Here is a 19,690-nt window from a genome sequence, read left to right as displayed (position 1 = left end):
GAGATCAAAATTTTGTCGGAGGGGGGTTTCTGCACAATTTCGAGCGGAGGTAAGTAATCTGTGAGACGTCACAATTTGTAGAGCACATTTGAAAGAGATAAACTCACTTGTAACTTGACCATTTTTGAAATATTTTTGTCGAAAAAAATATTAATTAAAGGATCCGTCAAGAAGACAAGGGATCTGCAAAAATTCAGAAGTTTGTTTTAAATTTGTATAAAATTTGTACCCTACGAGGGTTTCCACAGATGATATTATTGACTGAACAAGTAGTTCGTTGGCATTGTAAAAACTATCACATCCTTGGAGACTACCTAAAATTGAACTTTCATGCGAAAAGCATGTACACATTTTTTTCTCCCAATTCCGACGCTATTTCTAGGCAACCTCTAACGTACTTACTTTTATCATTGCCAATAACTAATCCAAAGGGAAGCAACTCAATGAGACAAATGACAATCAAAGCGAAAAATGTCCAAGTGAGACGAATACGGGCACGTGTAGTCACTTTAGGGACATCGACACCGTTCTAAATACATATTTCAGCAGCCGACGCTTTACGGGGTTTTAAAGAAAACCCGCGAACTGTCCGCTGCTTCCTCACCGTTTTTGATTTATAGTTATACCAGTGCAACGAGATCACAGCGAATCCTGTTAGAGATGCAGTTATTGCAAGTGAGATACATGCTATAGAAACTGAAATTAAATTTTTTGCTAGGCTGTAGCGTGTGTAAGGTGAACGGTTTTCCAATCGTGGAAGAGTTTTGAAAATTTCCAGGTCACGCAAAAGACTGGGGGTTACTGTGACACAAGAAGTGCAATGCAACAAAGATGCAAATTTACTTACAAGTAATCCATTCCACCACCTTCCCACAATAACTTAAATCACACTTTATAGGCCCTTGAGAGTTACTCGCAGCTTCGTAGAGGCCTAGAGGGATCTGCAAGGTTTCAATTTTTGTTCCATGAAATTCCTTTTTGTCAGCTTGCCGCTATTGCTAAAGAAAATGTCCACATTGAAATGAGTATAATGTAGAGAGATCTTAATGACACATGGCGTCGATAGAAATTGTAGTGAACTACACCAAAATAGGTGATCAGGGAGATCATTATGTAGGAGACTGAAACATTTTAAACCTCGAGGCTGCAAACACGCTATATTGGTAAGTTTGTTTTTACGAAAAATTGAAAATGGAGTGTTTTTCAATAGGCTAAAAATTTTTAAACTATAAAAATTTATGACTCGGCCGTGGGCTAACTTTTCCCCATATGATTTCTCTTTCATCAATCAAGAACTTACAGAACAAGGTGTCCATACTGAAATCGTAAATTGAAAATGCAACAGCATAATATGCAAATGTCGGAGACAAACTCTCCGAGAATAGTGTGCTTTCTAGCACCAAAAGGGATATTATGACAAGTATTGAGGAGAGAAATCTGCTGAGTACAAATACATAATGCTTTCGGGTTCTGGAAATCTTAGATTTCGTTTTTTTCCTAAAATCTACATTTTCATGAAAATTCGCATTGTCTGGCTCGCCTTAAAGACAGGCTGGCAGGCGTTCATGCCTACGTAGCAGACTTACTCACTCGTTATCAAGAAAATAATATGTGTAGAGTGCAATAAACAAGCAATAAAAATTTAAAATCCCCGAAATCACAAAAATAGTTGTAGAAATATAGACATCAAGCCAATGAAATACATCGATTGATGATGCTACGTTCTGGAAATTATAGAATTGTAAAAGCGCAAAGTTTGAAATTTTAACAGAGCGTGCTTACTTACCCTTATAAGACCGCACTGATTTGTAGTATTTGTGCAATTTTCATATATGTACTCGAATGAATATCTATGGGTACAATTTTCGAATAAGTTGCCCATAAATCTTCAATCGATAAAACTGGACAAAACCTTTTTTGCTGGAGTTTTTAATCATCACTGATAACAGACACTCGTCGTCTTCGTGACATTCTTGATTGCATCATTGAGTACTACAATATTTTGTAAGTTTTAAATTAGTTTCTAGGGAAATATTACGTGTCGGGTTACTGTGTCCGTAAATAATGGGTCAAATATAAGAGTGAAGATAGGATCGAAAAACAAACCGATTGTCCTGAAAATTAAGCTTAAAACTGGAAAACAATGACACTCCGCTGGAAAGCTCCGCCCTTTCTGTGTGATGCTATGTGTTCCATTAGTATGACACAATATGTAGATAGGGAAGGACCTGACAAACTGAGTGTCATCTAAATTACCATAAAAGTGTCAAAACGACGCAAGAAATAACAAATTGAAGGCGAGACGTACTGGCGGAAAGCTTATCACAGGCGTCCAAATCTGAAAATATCTGTAAATTTACTACACCATCGAAAAGGCTCACCTTGAGTCTGTTCACTAACACTTCTTACTAAAATTATAGCAGATGCTATCTCAAAAATTGCCATAGTCGCAAAGACAAAAAATCCGGCGAAAAGTTTTCGTTTAACTCCAGTTAGAGCTTTCGAAGTACTCGAGTAATCACCTCGTTTTGTTGATTGTATTCCCAATTTCCATAGTGATATGATAACATATAATTGAATGACAAGACATATTGAAAAAGCAGTTGCAATACAGACTACTGAAAATTATTCATTTGTAAAGCATTTTCAAAATGTTTCCTTTACTTCCAAAAATGAGAACTGGCCCTGCACAGTTTCCATAATCACAGGAAAACGGTGAGTTTCTCCCAATAAATGCTGCTTCAACAATTCCACAGCTAATCTGAAAATCACATGATTCAAGTATGTAGTGATGGTAGTTAACAGTACCGCCACTGTAATCGCTGAAACCCACAATAATAAAATTAATAGAACACACTTTCGAAGTGACAGTTCTCGTTGATAATACATTGGATGTACTACGGCTATATATATAGTTAGTGTTGTTCCGACCATTCCACCTGAAAATCGAGATTTTGGAATGTTGGTTATTTGAGACCCGCGAGGTGTCGGCTGCTTCTAAATCATTTTAGACTGTCGGCTTTTTGGCAACTGTAAGATGTCGGCTGCTGATGTTATTCACTACATTTTTGGTGCTCGCTAAAGACGTGACAGACTTTTTGGGGACCGGTGAGGTGTCGGCTGCTATATTTCCTACAGTTTACATACCGATAAATGATAAAAAGCTTAGCATTTCAAATATAATGAACAGAGCAATAACCCAAAAATTGAAATGAGTCAAAAATATAATAACTGGAAGTAGAAATATTGCCAGGATAGACATTGATGCAGAAACAGCACGACTTAATATGAATATGTATTTCTTTTTTGATCTGGAAAGTGAGTTTTTGTATGAATTAAAGATTTATTTTCATTTAATTACCTGCCATTCATTTTCCTTAAGTTAGGGATAAGCACATAAAATATATAAATATTAAGAAATAATGCAAAAAATGACATGCAACATGGAATTATAAAAATTGCCCATCTCAGGAGCATTTCGATATTATAAACATCTCTAGCATGATTGCAGAAATTAGAAATATTTGTACAAGCTTTGAAGGGTTCGAAATCTGGAAGATAGTATCCGGGACAGCTGGCAAATGGATCCGGAGAAGGGATTAACATTTGTCAAGGGAAATGAGGGAAAACGGAAAATATGCGAGAATAATCGGAAAGTTAAGGGGGACAGGTGATAAGGGAACTGATAAAAATTGTAGGCAGTTGTGAATATATGACCGGGAATTTATGATTCAAAAGAATAACTGTAGTCTTATTCAGTGGAGAGAATTGTGTAGACATGAGAAAAGATTTGAAGTTGCACGACGAGAAATGTAGAGACGTTGGGAAGTTGTGGATTGAGTAGCTACAGTACTCAGCGTTCATTTGAAAATGTATCAAATTAAACAAGTCTATTGTTTTTTATCAAATAAATAGTGATATTACATAATGTAGGCAGACAAAGTAGGCAGAAACAAAAAATAAACAAAAGTCTACAGTAATCTTTTTTTTTTGCCTTTTTGATGTTTTCCAAAAAAAATTAAAGGTAACGTGAACTCATTTCAAACCATAGAAAAAATAAATAAAATCCAACAAGCATCGAACAAAACATTAATTATTATTCAAGTTCCAAACTATGAATCCAGACAGTTGTGCATCCGTGGATTTGGAATACGTGCATGTGGAGGATGTAAGTTTTGATGTTACTGTTTCAGATTTTACGGATTATTCCCCCTAAAATATGGTGCCCGTTCTCACCAAGAATAAATTATATTCAAGTAGAGACTGCCCAATGGGTTACTCTAGTTTTCAAAAGTTCATTATTTTGCGTAGCATTTAAATCGTTGAAAATGTTTCGTTCGTGGCAAGATTATTTTTACAGGAAAATCCGAATGAGAATGAGCCGGCACGTTTGAGAGCTGGATTCGAGTGGGCTGCTGAACCGGATGAGATTCTCATTGCAGGTGTTCCCACCAAGTTCATTATGTTTGGTTTGTCGTGTTTCCTTGTAATTCTAACACTCAGTCTATGGATTGCCAGCACCCATTATTCTTACTTTATCTGGCTCGTAAGTTCATGAAATTGAAATGTTCCCAAACAATTATTTCAGGTGTTTGCCACGTTGTACATGGGTCTTATCGTGTTCCTTCCCGAATATTTCTCGAATATAATCAGTTTTGCTCTGAACTTTATTTACTGGGTTCGAGGATTCCCTGTTAGTTAATTTTTCTATATTTTGATTTTCAGATCGCTTACTGTATTTTCACTTTTATTGGAATTATTCTTGATGTTGTTAGGAGAGGGGACAGTTGTAGTTCCGGTATGAGCAAGGAAGTTTGTGATGCTAATCGTCACGGATACATGTTGGCTATATGCTTCGGATGTGCTGATCTGCTAATTGCTGGAGTTATCATGATTCTGATGTTCCGCATGCTCAATTACTATTACATCAATCGCTAGAAGAGTACTATCATGAAACGTTTTATCAGCATGCAATAAATATTGTATCATAGTCAATAGTTTTCACAAGAATAGTTCAGGGTCAACTTGGAGAAATTCACAGAAAGGGGGTGAGATTGTTAGTGGGATTTAGTATTAAAACATCTCAGAACGGGGAAGTTCCCGATTTCTTGAGGAACAGTGCAGCGCAAAACGCTTTGTCGGTGTATGTGGCATTGGGGCACATTGAATACGGAGAGCACACTTCGTCGCGTTTCAGGCATCTGTTCGATTCGTTGCACATGTAGGTGTTGGAATGGACGCCCAGGCATTCTGAAATAAAAATATTTGTTATATAAACTTCCACAATACAATAATTTTTACCTTGGCAGGAGCACTTAAGTTCATCGCTTCCATCTGAACAGTCAGCAACTCCATTGCAACGGGTGAAGGCTGGAAGACACTTCTTATCAGCAGCACATTTGATAGTACCAGATGGGCATTTATCACATCCCTTCTCATCTGATTTGTCTTCACAATCCCAAACTCCATCGCATCGACGGCTTGAATCCAGGCATTTGTGATCACATTTGAACTGAGTATTTTTGGCAATGCCACATTCCTTGATCGGCGTGCAGTTGATTTCATCGGCTCCATCGTCACAGTCAGGTGTTCCATCGCAGACTTTACGTCGGCTGATGCACATTTTTCGTGCTTCTTTACTTGCTGGGCATGTGAAAGCGAGCTTCGGATGGCATTTGGAATTTGGGCAATCGTGATCGCAACTTTCAAACGAACCAGAACACGCTTCAGCTTCAGTGTATTGCTTGCCATCGGAGCAAGTAACCATCTTGAGTTTTGGGGAGAATGACTCGATTGTGCACGATCCGGGGCAATCTTCCTCGTCCATGCCATCTGTGCAATCTTTCTTTCCGTCACAGACTTGGGTCCGCATGATACATGTACCATCATCGCAAAGAGCCTTGTCCGTTCCTGAGCATCTTTGACAGTCGCACTGTTGTTCATCGGAGCCATCAGCACATTGAGCGACGCCGTCGCAAACGTGGCTTGCCTTTATGCACTGTTTTCCGCATTTCTGAAAAATATAAATTTAAAGCATAAAAACAAAACTGAACATACGTGAGCGTTATTCTGGCATTTGCTGCAATTCTTCTCGTCGCTGGCATCTGCGCAATCATTGATCCCATCACACTTGGCTGAGAGTGGAAGACAAGCATTGCTTCCAGGACACTTGAATTGATCTTTGGAGCAAGAAGACTTGCAGACAGCCTCGTCAGAGCCATCCGGGCAGTTTTCGACATTATCGCAAAGGTGTTGAGCTGTCAGACAGATGAGTGTTGGTTGGACGGTAGATCTTCCCTTCTTTTTGGACTCTTCTTCAGGACGCAATTTGCAGGAGAACACTGACTGACACTCTTTGCAGTTTTCCTCATCGGAGCCGTCCTCGCAGTCTCTTCTTCCATCGCATCGTTTCGAAGACGGGATAACCATGTGAACTGCCCCGGTGCATGCGAATCCGAATCCAGAACATGTTGAGACGTTTTGAGGGAACAAAGAAGTCATTGGAATTCCATTGAGATCATCAAAACGAATCTTGTCGGTTGGAGGCCAGAATTTCGGATGACGAATAGCTTGTGGAGAGATATCCATACTATCGGCTGACATTTTCTGAGCAGAAGAAGTCAGTGACATGACGAGGTAAACGATCGCGCCACCAAAAATGAGAACCAGCAGAACCAGGCAAACGGTGATTGACACGCACTGAAATAATTAATTAAAAAAGTTAATCCGGATCATCATCCAACCTTTGCAGCACGTGAGCAACCTCCATCGGCTATTATTTCCTTTAACTGATCCATTCGATGGCTGAACTTTTCTCCCAGCGTCCTGAAATTGAAGAAACTTAAATATGAAATAAATCTAATTTTCTTACATTGGCTCCTCTGGGAAGTTCACACGTCGAGCGGATCCGGGTTGCTGGCTCATAGCCTGAAAATTTTAAATTTGATGAAAAGATGGAAAAAAGGCGTAGAAGAAAAAACAAAACCGCATCGTGAATGAAAGAAATCAAGTTAGGGTTGGGCGAAAATTTATATTTTCCCGCTAAGAATAACGGTGGGTCAAAGTCTAGATCAAAGATGTTTTGTAAAGTCGCTTCAAGACTAACTTCCGAAAATCATAATCGCGCCTTGAAAATTTTCAGTGGGGTACTGTAATCGTTGCGAAACCCGCAAGAAAAGCGCGCGTTATTCAAAAAGTGTTTTAGTTGAAATATTTTTCCGCAAAAAATATTTAAATAATGAAAACACGTGAATCGAAAAATAATACAAATGAAATGTATTTTTAAGTTTTAACTCAAATAAAGTGTCTGAATAATATGCTTGAGAACCAGTGTAATCGCGATATTGAGTGAGTCCATCGACTTCTAGGTTTTCAATCGAATTAACCAAGTTCTGAAATCCCAATAAAATTTCAATATCTAGGACCCAACGCCCAGAGGAACCACGTGGCAGAGCTCAATCGGGATCTGAGCTAGGAGCCACTGCGCAAGATCCATGCTTCTGTATGCCAGTTTATGTGTGGTTCATCATGATGGCACTCATTCATTGTGCCATTCTGACCCTGCACATTTTGCTTGTCAAAAATTCGTAGCCGTGGTGGTATGTCTTTGAAGTGAGACCGCCTGTATGTATGTGACACGTGGCAATTTTTTTTCAATATTTCAGTTTCTTCTTGTCGGCTTATCCCTGTTCATCATTTGTGCCCCGAATACATTTTCCGTCTTTGCCCACTTCCTGCTTCAGATCTTATTTTGGGTATCCAGCGATCCTCTAAAAAAGTAACAAAATTTTACAATTTTTCAGACTGGCGCCATCTTTGCGCACTGCTACACGTTTTCGAATGGTGTGCACACAGTTGAAACTGGTGGTGATCGTGCTTGGCGCATTGCTTCCTTCATCTCATATCTGATCTCTTCTCTGATTTACATCATAATTTTTGTCCGTCTTCTTGTGTCTTCTAGATGAATCTTCTTGTGTCTTCTAGATTAAAGTCTAATAAATAATTCATATACACGATAGACGAAAAAAAAGGGCCCGTTATCAAATTGTCGAAAAGAGTTCGCACTTGTAATAGAACATGAGATAATTGAGAGATGGTTGGAGAAATGAAGTGAGCAACAAATAATACGGATAGATGGGAAAAAACTAATTAGATTGGGGAGTGATATGCTCCAAATACTGATAATGAGAACAACGAAATGAAGTGGGTATTTGATGTGAAACTACATAAGGGAACATGGGGATGGAATGAAGATAAATATATAATAGCACATGAATAAAACTGGAAGATCGATTTGATTGAGATTGTGTGTCTGTGCACCGGGAGTAGGGAATTCTGTACCCGCACAAAGATTCATTCACATTAGTTGTCGATGATGCTGCATTTGATGCTGTTGATGTTGTTGTGAAACTATTCTCTGCTGATGTCTACCAAGATCGATGATCTTTGACAACATAGTTTCTGAAATAGATCGTGAATTGTAAAAGGGAATTATGGGAATAAAAAATTTCATATTTCAGAATTTATAAAATTTCTAAACACGGTTGTAATTTTTTTTATCGCAGTGATAGAAATGAAGAGGCTTTTAATGTTCTGGAAGTAGCTAAATTTTGCGCCAAAAATACAGTACCCGGTCTCGACACGACAAGCTTTTGTTAAATGCAAAATGGTGTGCGCCTTTAAAAGTCCTGCATTATGAAATTTTAGTTTCTGCTGAATTTTCATAGATTGTTCATAGGTTTTCATAAATAATAATTCACAAAACCCCCAAATATTTCAATTGAAACGTATATTTTTTACAAAAAAAACTATTTATGAAAGCACATATTTGCATTCAACAAAAAGTTACCGTAATTCTTGGCGCAAAATTGAAAAATTTCGCGTTTGTGTATTTTAAAAATTCGTATTTTTTGTTAGTTTCTTCAGAAGTTAAAAACTCACGAATATTCGAATTCTGCCGACGAGCCTTGAGTTCCGCAAAGAATGCTTCAGTCATTTTTGCCTGTTCCAGGAATCTGTACATCATAAAAGTTTGCAGTGACTCGTCACGACTACAAATTGACAAAATGAATGCTAGCCACTCTTGCAGAATACCGTCACTCATCTCATGTGTCAGCCATTGGAAGGGGTTTAGCGTGCCATTTCTGGAATAAAATGAAATTAATTATTTCAATTGTGATTTTCAGTGTAAAAAACTTACGTCAATACTAGCTTCAAACTGTGGAAAAATCTTGGATTTGCCTGACTACAAAGATTCGTTAAAAGTCCCACAGATCGTTTTACAATATCTTCGTGATCTTTTCGTCTGTCATCTAATTCTCTTCTCTGCTCAGCACTTCTACCGTCACAATTCATCATTTCAACGCTCTGAAAATCAATTATAATTTATTTGTTTCTACGAATTTAATTTATAGCTTACAGTTTTCCGCCATTCGTCCAAACTCTGGAATGCTCTTTGAAGCAATAAAATTGGTAGTGGCTCATTTGTTGTTCCAAGTAGATCAACAAACGGATCAGCAAAAGCAGGAACCGTCTCAATGACACGTTTCATTACTGTCACCGCAAGTTTCCTGCACTTCCGATTTCCAACGTTAAAGTAATGAAGGAGCACATATGCGGAGTCGGCATTCTCACTGATCATTCTACACGCTGATACTGCAGATTCTTTGATATCTTGAGGTGCCATAGAAGTCACATTGTTCAATACGGATAGACAATTTTCATAAATCGACAGAATCTGCTTTCTATATAAATCTATATTGGCATCTGAAAAATAAGTAAATTAGAATTTCAGATTGAATATTTCAAAACTAACGTGGCTGATATGTAAACTGTTCAGATGTCCGAAGAACTGCGATCGCATGACTTGTAACTCCATCCTGCACCATAAATGCCTTGTTCATCTTGTTATGAAGTCCAATATTTCGTAGAGTTCCAGTCGCTAGCTCAACAATCGTTACATCCGAACATCCAATAAGTTGAACTATACAATGAATCGATTCTTTCATATCCTGCTCCTGGATCGCTGGCAAATCTGATACTCGTCTCAAACACTTCAGAAGTTCGTGAAGAAGTCGTGTTGATCCATGCGAAAGAAGACCGCACAAAACTTGTGCTCCACCCATTTGCACAAAATGTGTTCCATTCTTAACATCTCCACAGAATACGGTAAGAGCCTGCATCGTTGACCACAACAAATCCTCGTGGATCACTTCGTTCTGCATAATTTGATGAAAGAGGCTCACAACACCAAGACGTTCTGACATATCTTTGATAGTTGCATTTTTATTCGACAAATTCTTAATAATCGATACACAAAGTCCCTTATTCTTTGACTTCGTTTCCGGTCTTCTCAGGTTTCCAATTGCAAATTCAATTACTATTTTGTGAAGACGTCGATGTGCTGGTGACTGTTGAGTCTCATCTTCTCCAAAGAAAATCTTCATGAAATGAGGTTTACAACAAAGATGTACGAGCAGAACCATAGCACTGGACTCGAATTTCGTGTCAAGTTGAATGGCACGTGTCATCACGATCTCATAGATACTGTATGGCTTTGGTACATTGAACACAGGCGGCCCATTGGGATCCATTAATGCCGCATTCAGTCGGAAGAACATCCTGTCGATACGTCGGATTTCCTTGTTGGAGAGAAGAATTGAGTGGTGGAGAATTTCAAACGCTTTCCGGATTACCTACAAAAAATATGGAGTTGTCAAACGATATTTTAATACATCTATATATATTTTTTTTTTTTTTTGAAAGATTTTTTTAGATTTAGATTTTAGATTTTTAAACAATATTAGGCTGTAGGCATCCACTTAGGGATGACGATGTTCCTACCTACCATGAAAACCTTCAACGAACATTTATGCAAAACTTACATTCTCATTCTCAACTGGCCGAGGAATAAGAACTTGAAACAGAGCTCGAATAATCGGTTCGGCTCCTTTAGGTCCCCAGGTTTGCAACATTCCACCAGCTTTCACAATTGGCTCCAAAGCTCGAATCGCTGCTGCTTGATTGATTAGTTCCGTTGATTCCAGATTCTCAATAATCTCGGGAGCTGTCATCGGATACTGTCGATTCGTCGGATCCTGATTCTCGGAAACCTGCGATACACGTGTCAGTGCTCGCTGATATGGTGCCTGATTGACAAAATTGTTGAATTCACCCATTTCAGTGTTGACTGAGAGCATTGACAATCCACCGTACGAGTAGGCGGTCATTTCTGACATATTCGTCATGTGAGACATTGTGGAGCCGATCTGAAATTTGATTTTATTATCTGTTCAAGCCGCGGAATTCTTATAAAAATCTCTTACCACACTCGGAGGCCTCGAAAACCTTTGTTGTTGTCCTGCCATCTGCGGCGGTGCATAGGTACCCTGCATCCAAGCATTTGTGTATGATCGCTTTCCCACAGCAGCTTCCCGGAGTTCTTGCACCCGAGAATTGGACGGTTCCATGTTCTGAGGTTGAGCCTTGAACGGCGAACCTGAAAAATGAAATATGAATATGTGAAAAGAGGTATGTAATTTGAGGGAAGTTTCCAATGGGGAACACATAGACACACGAGACATACGAAAATGGAATGGGGGAAGTGATAAGGTGATGTGATTGGAGAGGGTCGAGAGAGAAAAGGGCGCGAAATGGCCTTTTGGAATATGTTATCGACCAGGAAATTCTTGGATTAATTGTTATGCAAACGAGTTTTTATTCAATCATTCTAGATCAGGGGTACGCGGTAATTGAGCCAGTGTGGCATGTTTTCAGTAGAAAATAATATTTGCTTTATCTGAAGATAACTTTTGTTTCAGTTTGAGAAATTGAAAAAAATTTTCGATGATTTGTCGAAAATTTTGTCGGGCAATTCTCAACTTTCAGACAATTTTCGGAGCACTTTTCAATTATTCCAGCTTAAATGAAAGTAATTCTCAGATTACAATAATTCTTTTCCGAATATTAAAAATCTTAAGCATAAATTGGCCGCTTTTAATCTTTTTTTCGAAGTAAAGCCAAAATTTCATATCTTTCTCACCTGAATATTGTCTGGCAGACATTGTAGAAGACGGCCGAACTGGTGTTGAAACTCTCGATGTTGACGGAGTCATCGGATTGAAATTCAGCGGAGTGCATGGTTGCGAGACTGAAATTTTATTGATTTTTTTAATAATTATTATTTCAAGGGGGAACCTACATGTTTCTGCGCAATCCACATCCATTTCAGATGGGTGGTTGCAGGTCCGTTGAGGAACCTGAAACTAAGCTAAAATGAGAAATTTCGATGTGAGAACCTGAGAAAACGCCATTGATGAGGGGAATAAAGGAAAGTAATCGGATGTGTGTGGAGATTTCACAAAAAAATGAAGAAGTTTCAAGAGAAGTTAAAAGAATTACGAACTTTTGGATTTGTGAGAATTGTATCTAATTCTTGCAGCAACTAGAAAATATTTTAAAAATTGTTTAATTTATGAGTTTTTTGAATCAAAGCAATAGTTTTTTTCTCAATTTTAATATAATTTACAGAAAAGTTTAAAAAATAATTTTTTTCATTTTAGAAAATAACTCAGAATGCTGTGCAAAAGTACAAAACCCCTTTCCTATTGTCTTTCGAGCAACTGCTATTCACACCTTCCAAGTCAAACATACTCAAGTGGACACTGAGCTTTTTTCAATATTGACAGACTTTTTGACACCTTATTCTATTTTTTTTTTTCGAATAGTCAGCCACTTGTAGAAAATTTTGAATTTCTGAAACATTGGTGAATGGATAATAAATGCAAAACGATCGGGGGTAACCAATAAATCAGTTCATATGGGTATATACTCTGTGGGGGGTCAACACTTGAATGCTGTTCAAACAGCAGGACGAACGGCCAGTTGCAAAATGTTTCGGGGAAATTTAATCCGAAAATAGCGGAGAGAAAATTATTCCTATTAAATACGTAACTCACAAAGTTTATCAGTAAGTTTTGCGATGAAAAAAAGATTTAAACTGATAAGAAGAATGGCATCGCCCGTCCGAGAGGAGTACACAGCCGGTGGCCTAGAAACCTCCGCGCCGCGAATCAATACATTTTGAATTCGATTGAAGCTTTCAATACTGAAAGTTAATCTAGTGAATAAATCAAAGAAAATGTGATGCCGTTGAGCAGGAAGTTTACTTCGAAAGGCCACACAAATGTTTTATGTGAAAATTTCTGGATTTGGGATTAAAGTTTTTTATTTAAATTTTAATCAAAACCTTGCGAGTTAGCTCGAAAAAAAGGAGAAGCATTGGCGAATGGATAATATGCACCTGCTCAGGCTGAAGGGAATCAGTGTGTACACGACTCGTAGAGAAAGAGACAACAACCAACTAGTAATCAATCAATTTGACCACATTATTAAATCATCAGGCGTGTCATCGGAGACAAAAATGTGACGAAGAAACATTTGAATCTATGACTTTGAGGATATCAAGTGAGGCGTGAGGATGAGAAGAAGGAAAAGAAAAAATGAAAGCCGGATTTAGGGGAATTGAAAATGAACCGGAAATTGGAAGAATCAAGAGCAGCGGCGAGGAAAAATCAATTTTAGAGAATTTAACATTTTTTTGTGAAATGCAAAACCTGTTTTTTTTTTCTTTTTGAAATTCTGCTAAATTTCAGTTTTAACAAAAAAAACTGATATTTCACTATTTCTGGCCGAAAATCTGCAAAATTCCTCAATTTTCACCTCTAAAAGTAGGGTTCAAGTCAAAAATTGCATTTTTCACATGATTTATGTTGATAAATCGGAAATTTTCAGCTTATTCGTGTTGTTGAAAATCAACTAACTTTGAGTTTTTTGTTTCAATATCGACAAATCGTGTTCTAAATGATTCCTGTGAATTCGGGTACAAATTTGAGAAATTTAAAACATAATTTGGCAAAAAATTTACGAAAAATACAGGAATTTTCAATGGAAATTAAAGGCAGAGAAATAGTCGAAAATTTTGCAGAAAAACCAAAAAAAAATTGGCAAATAAAAGCAACTGTTGCACCTGTTTCCCACGTTTTTCTCCCTATCGCTTCAGAAAACATCTGTCTCCATATGTTTGCATAAGCGTGAAGATTTCGAACGGAAGAACGTCGATTCAAGGACACTTTCTCAGTAAAACGGATTTGAAAGTGATGCCTTGATGACACAGTTTTTAAAATCCACACACCTACGGCTAATTGGGCAAAGTCGATAATTGGAGCAGCAGAGTAAAATCTATAGAAAAATAGAGTGGTGGGAAAGATGGTGTGGGTGAATGGTGGACAAGAAAGTGTACGAATGTGCCTGATGACAAACAGACCCAAGCAGAGGGTGAATGAATGACCAGGGGAAAGGTGCCCCGTGTGAGAAACGGTCCGATGAGATAGTATGCTGAACGAGAGATACACAGACAGTGTGACGCAATGTATGGACTCCTTTTGCACCATTCGTTCGCCACAGTGACCAGAGAAACCCAGTGGAGGAATGAATGAGGGGTGGTAAATTCGAAAATGAATTGAATTCAACTGGAGGGACGGGACACACGATTTGAATTGTATCGAATTAACCCAGAGAAAGACTCTGTGCATAATGAGAAGAGAGGAAGAAGATGGAAAATAGAATCAGTAATTGGAATGCAAGTGAGTGAATGAAAGAGGATTGTAAAAATGAGACTAATTAAATAGGTGGCGGAAATGTCATCTTCTCAGTAATAGTAATAGTTGTAAACTTTGGTGTTTAGGGTTATGCTAATAAAATTCTGATTTACGAAGCTATTTATTATGGGTGTATTTGAATTATTTTCTACTACGAAAAAAACTGCAAAATAATTACTAGTGAATTTCTGATCTTTTTGCTCGTGAAAAACTTTAAAACTGTTCTTTAACAAATAAATTATGATTTTTATCTTTTTTAAAGCAAAAAACTGGTATTTTTGCATAACAGAGCATCGATTTTAACACTCTCATTGATAATTTAAATAAATAGTGAGTGATTTTTTGAAAAACAAGCGATATTTTCGGAATTTAACTGAAATTTCATGAAAATCAAAAAAATGAAAAGTGTTGGCGCATGTTGGGTTATCGAGAAATGCGCTAGATATCGAAAAGTGCGTCAGTGAAGCAATTTGGAGGCAATTCAAAATTCTTTAGTTGCTTTCTTTGGAAATCATTTTTAATGCTCAAAGCATGAATGTATACTTCATTTAAAACTATATTCAAATTTAAAATAAGTAGACGACCTCTTGACCAACTGTACATGTCATTTGTTCAAGTACCACTTCACTTGAATGTCACGCTAAACTGTTCAGACCACGTCACAAGTAAAAATAGTTTCACAAAAGACTTCTCAACTTGTTTGTGCTAGAAACAAGTCGAAGAATGGATAATAAAAGTCGAAGATATCGGATTGCAGTGCGAATTGCGCAATAATCCTCTCGGATATCCCATCTCAAATATTGTCATCACCAGAAATGACCAAAAAGTATGGACGCATGTGTGTTTATGTACATAATTAAATATATACTTTTGTTGAAGCATTAGAGCGTGTTTAGCTTTCCAAAAATAAAGTCAAAAACTGAGAAGCTTATTATTAATGTGTGGTACAACCTATCGGGCAGATGGTTGCGAATAGTAATAGCAGCTCCTCAAGAAGGGCAGATGGACAGGAAATTAGGTGCGCGTTCTTCGTTTTTCAAATTTTTCGAACGAGTGAATAAGAAACCTTGACGTTTACTCGATCAGACACAACAATATGACAGAAAAAAGTTTTTTGGTGGTGTTTCGAATCTAGAAAAACCTGTTGATTGAGGGATAGGGGTGCCCCATCGAGGGAAAAGAGGCAAAAGATCTTGTGAGCAGATACTGTCTCACTTGGAAAGAGAGACGATTAATCGAATTTATTGAAGAGGAGGAAGATTTGATGATGACAGGTTAGAAAGTTTTTACTAGAGATTCGGAATTTTGTATAAAATTGGGTTTTTTGGGGACTTCCCTGTATAAATTGCGTGACATCATATGTGTGAAAAGTTTGGTTACCATGTGCTTCAAAAGTTAACACTGAACTTCTAAGGCAGTAGGCGGTTGGCAGACACGTAAGCATCTCTGAACGAGACCAAAACTTGTATGCATTATGAAACACAAAGCTCACAATTCGTCTAAGTGTCTGAAATACGCAGGCCTTATCAATCTTTAAAAATTGCATTTCATATCATTTTTGCTTCGAATATGAAAAATTAGTCAACAAAATTGAGCATATTGAAAAAAGTGCAGGAATTATTGGCTGGGAAATATCCAAAACATGTAGAAAAGGATCGATGAAACGAACAAAAAAATACTTTATAAAACTTATCGATTCAAAAAATCTAAATGTGACAACTGCGAACCCTGTCTGGTGATGAATGCGTTCACTCAACGGGAGGTTAATCCGTCCCTATAATCATATAAACGGTGTGTATAGGGGGGTATTCTGCTACTGCTGACTGGCTGGTTCTATTCATCGTTTCACAACCAATGAGCATTAGTGACGTAATGCTACCAGTCATCCACGTAATATTTCCACAAGATGGGACCATTTGGAGGATATTACATGCTTATGATGAGTTGCACAACTATAATTACTGTACTAGAATTGAATTCCTCAAGTTTAGTTCAAGGAGACAAAATATTCGTTTATTATCCATATTGTATTTTATTTTAGTTTTTCAGTAAATGAATATATTTGGTCTAAAATTAAAAAAAAAAAAGAAGCCGCCGAAATTTTGGTATTTTTTTGTGTTATAGGTACGCCAGAGAATAAAGATCCTGATTTCAATAATTGTAACAAAATATTTGTGCAATTCAGCTATCATGTTTTATTCGTTATAAAAACTTGAGATTGTTAACGTAACTTCCCCTTTTATTCAAATTTTGCTTGAATAGTTGCTCAGTCAGCAGAGATAGTATTAGGGTACAGTAAGTATATAATTGGATTACTGTAGTTCCATTAATTGTGCAATTTAGGTGATTTGGAGAGGTTATGAATTGGAATACGTCTGGGAATAGTATCAGGGTACATTAGAAGCACTGTAGGATTACTGTATTTTCAGTGTATTACGTGAACACTGAGAATGCGCATTGAGCAACATGTTCGACGCGCAAAATATCTCGTAGCGAAAACTACAGTAATTCTCTAAATGACTACTGTTGCGCTTGTGTCGATTTACGGGCTCGATTTTAGAACATAATTTATTTTCGAATTGTGACCGAAATATTTGAATTTCATCCTATTTTTCTTTTTTCTGTCATTCCGAGTCAAAAAGTGAAAAAGAACAAAGCAAAATCAGACCATGGCTACAGTAGTAATGTAAATAATTTCTGTATTTTTCGCTACGTGATATCTGTGCGCCAGACAAGTTGCACAATACGAAATTCCAGAATTTAGTTTTTCCGTATTAAAAATTTTTGCACATAGTATAACGCCTCATGTGTTAATAAATTACCCTTAAAAATTAACATTTCTTGTCCAAATTGAGGAAAAAGATCATTTTCATACTTTCATATTGTCATTATCAACAGGTGAATATAACATAATAATTTACTCCACGACAAAAAAAATGGTGAATATGATACTATAATACGGAAAAATTGAGGAAAAGCAAAACAGTGTTCGATACGAAATAGAAGAGAAGCGAAATTAAAGGTTCGAGGGGAAGGGAACGATGAAAACGAGATTTGTGTGTAGGTTTGTGTGCAATTACGCGCAAAAATCACAAAAATAGAATAATGGTTCAACAAGAGAAGAGAAACACGTTCATACTTCTTCTCGTTACACAACACTGTTTCAGGGAATATTTGAGGGAGATGGAGGGCGGAGCAGGTCAAAAATGGAGAGAAAAACAATGAATAACTTACATATTATTCCCGTCAGGAGCGGTTCCAAATGTAATCGGATAAGAAAAAATGTCGGATTTGGAAGTTAAGAAGAAATAGACGACAAATGAATTGGGGCTTTAAATAAAAATTGGGTTGAAAAAGTAGAAGAGGGCGATGGTGATCAAATTAAAAAGCCTAAGGGATGGGAGAGGGAATTTCAAATGGAACAGAGAAGAACAAAGAGAATGAATGGGGAGAAGAAAGGAGTTGAAACGAATAACAAAAACGGATGATTCGTAGTCGTTTATTCGTCGAAGGTGGATTCAGAAAAATGATTTAAGATCTATTCTTGAGCTGGTTGCTGAGCCAATCGAGTCCTTCATAGAGACCATCTCCTGATGTCGCACATGTGGCCTGGAATTAATTTATTATTGAAAAATAGTGAATTTCTTTAGTTTTAAAATATCAGATGAGAAACTGCTGATTAAAAATATCTCACCTGAATATACCACGATCGATTTCTGAGCGAGTGGAGCCCGAGCTTGTCAGTGACCTCAGCGGCGTTCATGGCTTGTGGAAGATCTTGTTTGTTGGCGAAGACCAGAAGAACGGCATCACGAAGCTCATCCTCGGCGAGCATACGCATCAGCTCTTCACGAGCCTCTCCAACACGTTCACGATCGTTGGAATCAACAACAAAGATAAGTCCTGCAAGAAAATATAATCAATAGAGCATTTTTTTTGGACAGTCTGTGAATTCTTGCGGGTGATAAGCTGATCCGCAAACTATTCTCGTAAATCACTAACCTTGTGTGTTCTGGAAATAATGCCTCCAGAGTGGACGGATCTTGTCCTGACCTCCGACATCCCACACGGTGAATGAAATGTTCTTGTATTCGACAGTCTCCACGTTGAATCCTGAAATATGAATAAAAATTATGACTCATTGTGAACCGTTCTTTCGCAACAAAAAAACGTCCCAATGACTCACCAATAGTTGGGATAGTCGTGACAATCTCGCCCAGCTTCAACTTGTACAAAATCGTAGTCTTTCCGGCAGCATCCAATCCAACCATCAGAATACGCATCTCCCGTTTGCCGAAGAGGCCTTTAAATAAGCTGCCGAACACGTTTCCCATTCTATAAATTGATTAATAAATTAAATTATTGAATTTCAGAAGAGGAACCGATGGAAGTGAAAAGGAACGCTAATAAAATGTGAAAGCTGAATCAATAATCTTCGTGGGAAATTGCGAAAAATTCGGGAAGATTTCAAATCCAATACGTGAAAATGCCAGCAACGACAATCGGAGAAAAAAGTACGGAAGACGATTGGAAGGAGGAAGAATCGGGTAAAACGTGGCAAGGAGATGGATATCTATAACAGGCGCAAGGAGCGAGAATCCAGCAGAAATACATCGGCTACACCGTCCAACGTGTCACTAGCACAGCAGTCTCTGGCGACCAGTGGAGTGTCTCTTCCTCTCTCAACCTCTCGACGCTGCTTTTTGTCTTGTTCGCTGGGCGCGTCGCGTGCGTTGCGCAGCGGTCGAATAAGAGGAGATAGATGGCAATAAGTGAAGAGACCGAGACGTGAAAGTACCGCAAGAGATGAGGAGAGAGCGAAAAAGAACAAGAGACCGTCCAAATTTGTCCGCTAGTGCAGGACGGAAGGATGAAGAACACATACACACAGGAACGAGAATAGTAATGTTCGAGTTCCTTCTACTGACTCCACGTCAGCCGTACGTTGAATCTTTCAATCCTTCAGTGAAATCTTGATTGATTGATTGAATGAACCCGAAAGTTCTAAAATTTGAACTTTGAAACAAACTTTT

At 37.7% G+C, this 19,690-nt stretch overlaps 6 protein-coding genes and 3 non-coding genes across 10 annotated transcripts; 2 read left to right on the top strand and 7 right to left on the bottom strand.

The window, feature by feature from the left end:
* Window positions 1-4: 4 nt before the first annotated feature.
* On the bottom strand, window positions 5-1,882 carry B0244.17 (G-protein coupled receptors family 1 profile domain-containing protein; the record flags this gene model as incomplete). Its single annotated transcript, NM_001351872.3, has 10 exons — window positions 5-58; window positions 108-183; window positions 230-314; window positions 403-529; window positions 605-696; window positions 848-941; window positions 991-1,121; window positions 1,301-1,470; window positions 1,591-1,724; window positions 1,787-1,882. 10 exons carry the CDS (start codon window positions 1,880-1,882, stop codon window positions 5-7), a joined length of 1,059 nt encoding a protein of 352 aa, NP_001338831.1.
* A 47-nt stretch (window positions 1,883-1,929) lies between these two features.
* Window positions 1,930-3,606, bottom strand: B0244.7 (Putative G-protein coupled receptor B0244.7; the record flags this gene model as incomplete). Its single annotated transcript, NM_001351871.1, has 8 exons — window positions 1,930-1,992; window positions 2,039-2,114; window positions 2,257-2,338; window positions 2,382-2,618; window positions 2,665-2,761; window positions 2,809-2,939; window positions 3,148-3,311; window positions 3,362-3,606. The coding sequence occupies 8 exons, from the start codon at window positions 3,604-3,606 to the stop codon at window positions 1,930-1,932; spliced, it is 1,095 nt and encodes a 364-aa protein (NP_001338796.1).
* Window positions 3,607-4,076: 470 nt separating this feature from the next.
* B0244.9 (MARVEL domain-containing protein) lies at window positions 4,077-4,989 on the top strand. The gene is made up of 4 exons (NM_065837.6): window positions 4,077-4,168; window positions 4,361-4,546; window positions 4,589-4,678; window positions 4,726-4,989. The coding sequence occupies exons 1-4, from the start codon at window positions 4,115-4,117 to the stop codon at window positions 4,936-4,938; spliced, it is 543 nt and encodes a 180-aa protein (NP_498238.1). The 5' UTR covers window positions 4,077-4,114; the 3' UTR covers window positions 4,939-4,989.
* On the bottom strand, window positions 4,948-6,927 carry egg-1 (LDL receptor repeat-containing protein egg-1). Its single transcript, NM_065836.11, has 5 exons — window positions 6,872-6,927; window positions 6,744-6,825; window positions 6,058-6,699; window positions 5,302-6,013; window positions 4,948-5,250 (listed from the first exon to the last, which is right to left on the bottom strand). Exons 1-5 carry the CDS (start codon window positions 6,922-6,924, stop codon window positions 5,084-5,086), a joined length of 1,656 nt encoding a protein of 551 aa, NP_498237.2. The 5' UTR covers window positions 6,925-6,927; the 3' UTR covers window positions 4,948-5,083.
* A 1,064-nt stretch (window positions 6,928-7,991) lies between these two features.
* On the bottom strand, window positions 7,992-12,257 carry wrm-1 (Armadillo repeat-containing protein wrm-1; the record flags this gene model as incomplete). Of its 2 annotated transcripts, NM_065835.9 has the most annotated exons (9): window positions 7,992-8,460; window positions 8,941-9,143; window positions 9,200-9,366; window positions 9,419-9,765; window positions 9,815-10,694; window positions 10,884-11,267; window positions 11,325-11,497; window positions 12,041-12,148; window positions 12,200-12,257. In NM_065835.9, the coding sequence occupies 9 exons, from the start codon at window positions 12,222-12,224 to the stop codon at window positions 8,357-8,359; spliced, it is 2,391 nt and encodes a 796-aa protein (NP_498236.1). The 2 variants fall into 2 exon arrangements, with proteins under 2 accessions (NP_498236.1, NP_001299856.1); NM_001312927.3 differs by lacking the exons at window positions 12,041-12,148; window positions 12,200-12,257 and having other exon boundaries at window positions 8,357-8,460; window positions 11,325-11,468.
* Window positions 12,258-14,545: 2,288 nt separating this feature from the next.
* Window positions 14,546-14,689, bottom strand: B0336.16. The gene has a single exon (NR_052328.1). It is a non-coding gene; the product is annotated as an Unclassified non-coding RNA B0336.16 (non-coding RNA).
* Window positions 14,690-15,324: 635 nt separating this feature from the next.
* Window positions 15,325-15,460, bottom strand: B0336.15. The gene has a single exon (NR_052326.1). It is a non-coding gene; the product is annotated as an Unclassified non-coding RNA B0336.15 (non-coding RNA).
* On the top strand, window positions 15,325-15,460 carry B0336.14. Its single transcript, NR_052327.1, has one exon. It is a non-coding gene; the product is annotated as an Unclassified non-coding RNA B0336.14 (non-coding RNA).
* Window positions 15,461-17,562: 2,102 nt separating this feature from the next.
* On the bottom strand, window positions 17,563-18,992 carry arf-1 (ADP-ribosylation factor 1-like 2). The gene is made up of 4 exons (NM_001379728.2): window positions 18,844-18,992; window positions 18,660-18,770; window positions 18,352-18,560; window positions 17,563-18,266 (listed from the first exon to the last, which is right to left on the bottom strand). Exons 1-4 carry the CDS (start codon window positions 18,989-18,991, stop codon window positions 18,189-18,191), a joined length of 546 nt encoding a protein of 181 aa, NP_001367325.1. The 5' UTR covers window position 18,992; the 3' UTR covers window positions 17,563-18,188.
* Window positions 18,993-19,690: the final 698 nt, after the last annotated feature.

The sequence above is a fragment of the Caenorhabditis elegans genome, chromosome III (assembly GCF_000002985.6).
Source record: "Caenorhabditis elegans chromosome III".
NCBI lineage: Eukaryota > Metazoa > Nematoda > Chromadorea > Rhabditida > Rhabditidae > Caenorhabditis > Caenorhabditis elegans.
Note: the sequence above shows the minus strand (reverse complement) of the source record. Positions and strands in the feature narration are given on the sequence as shown.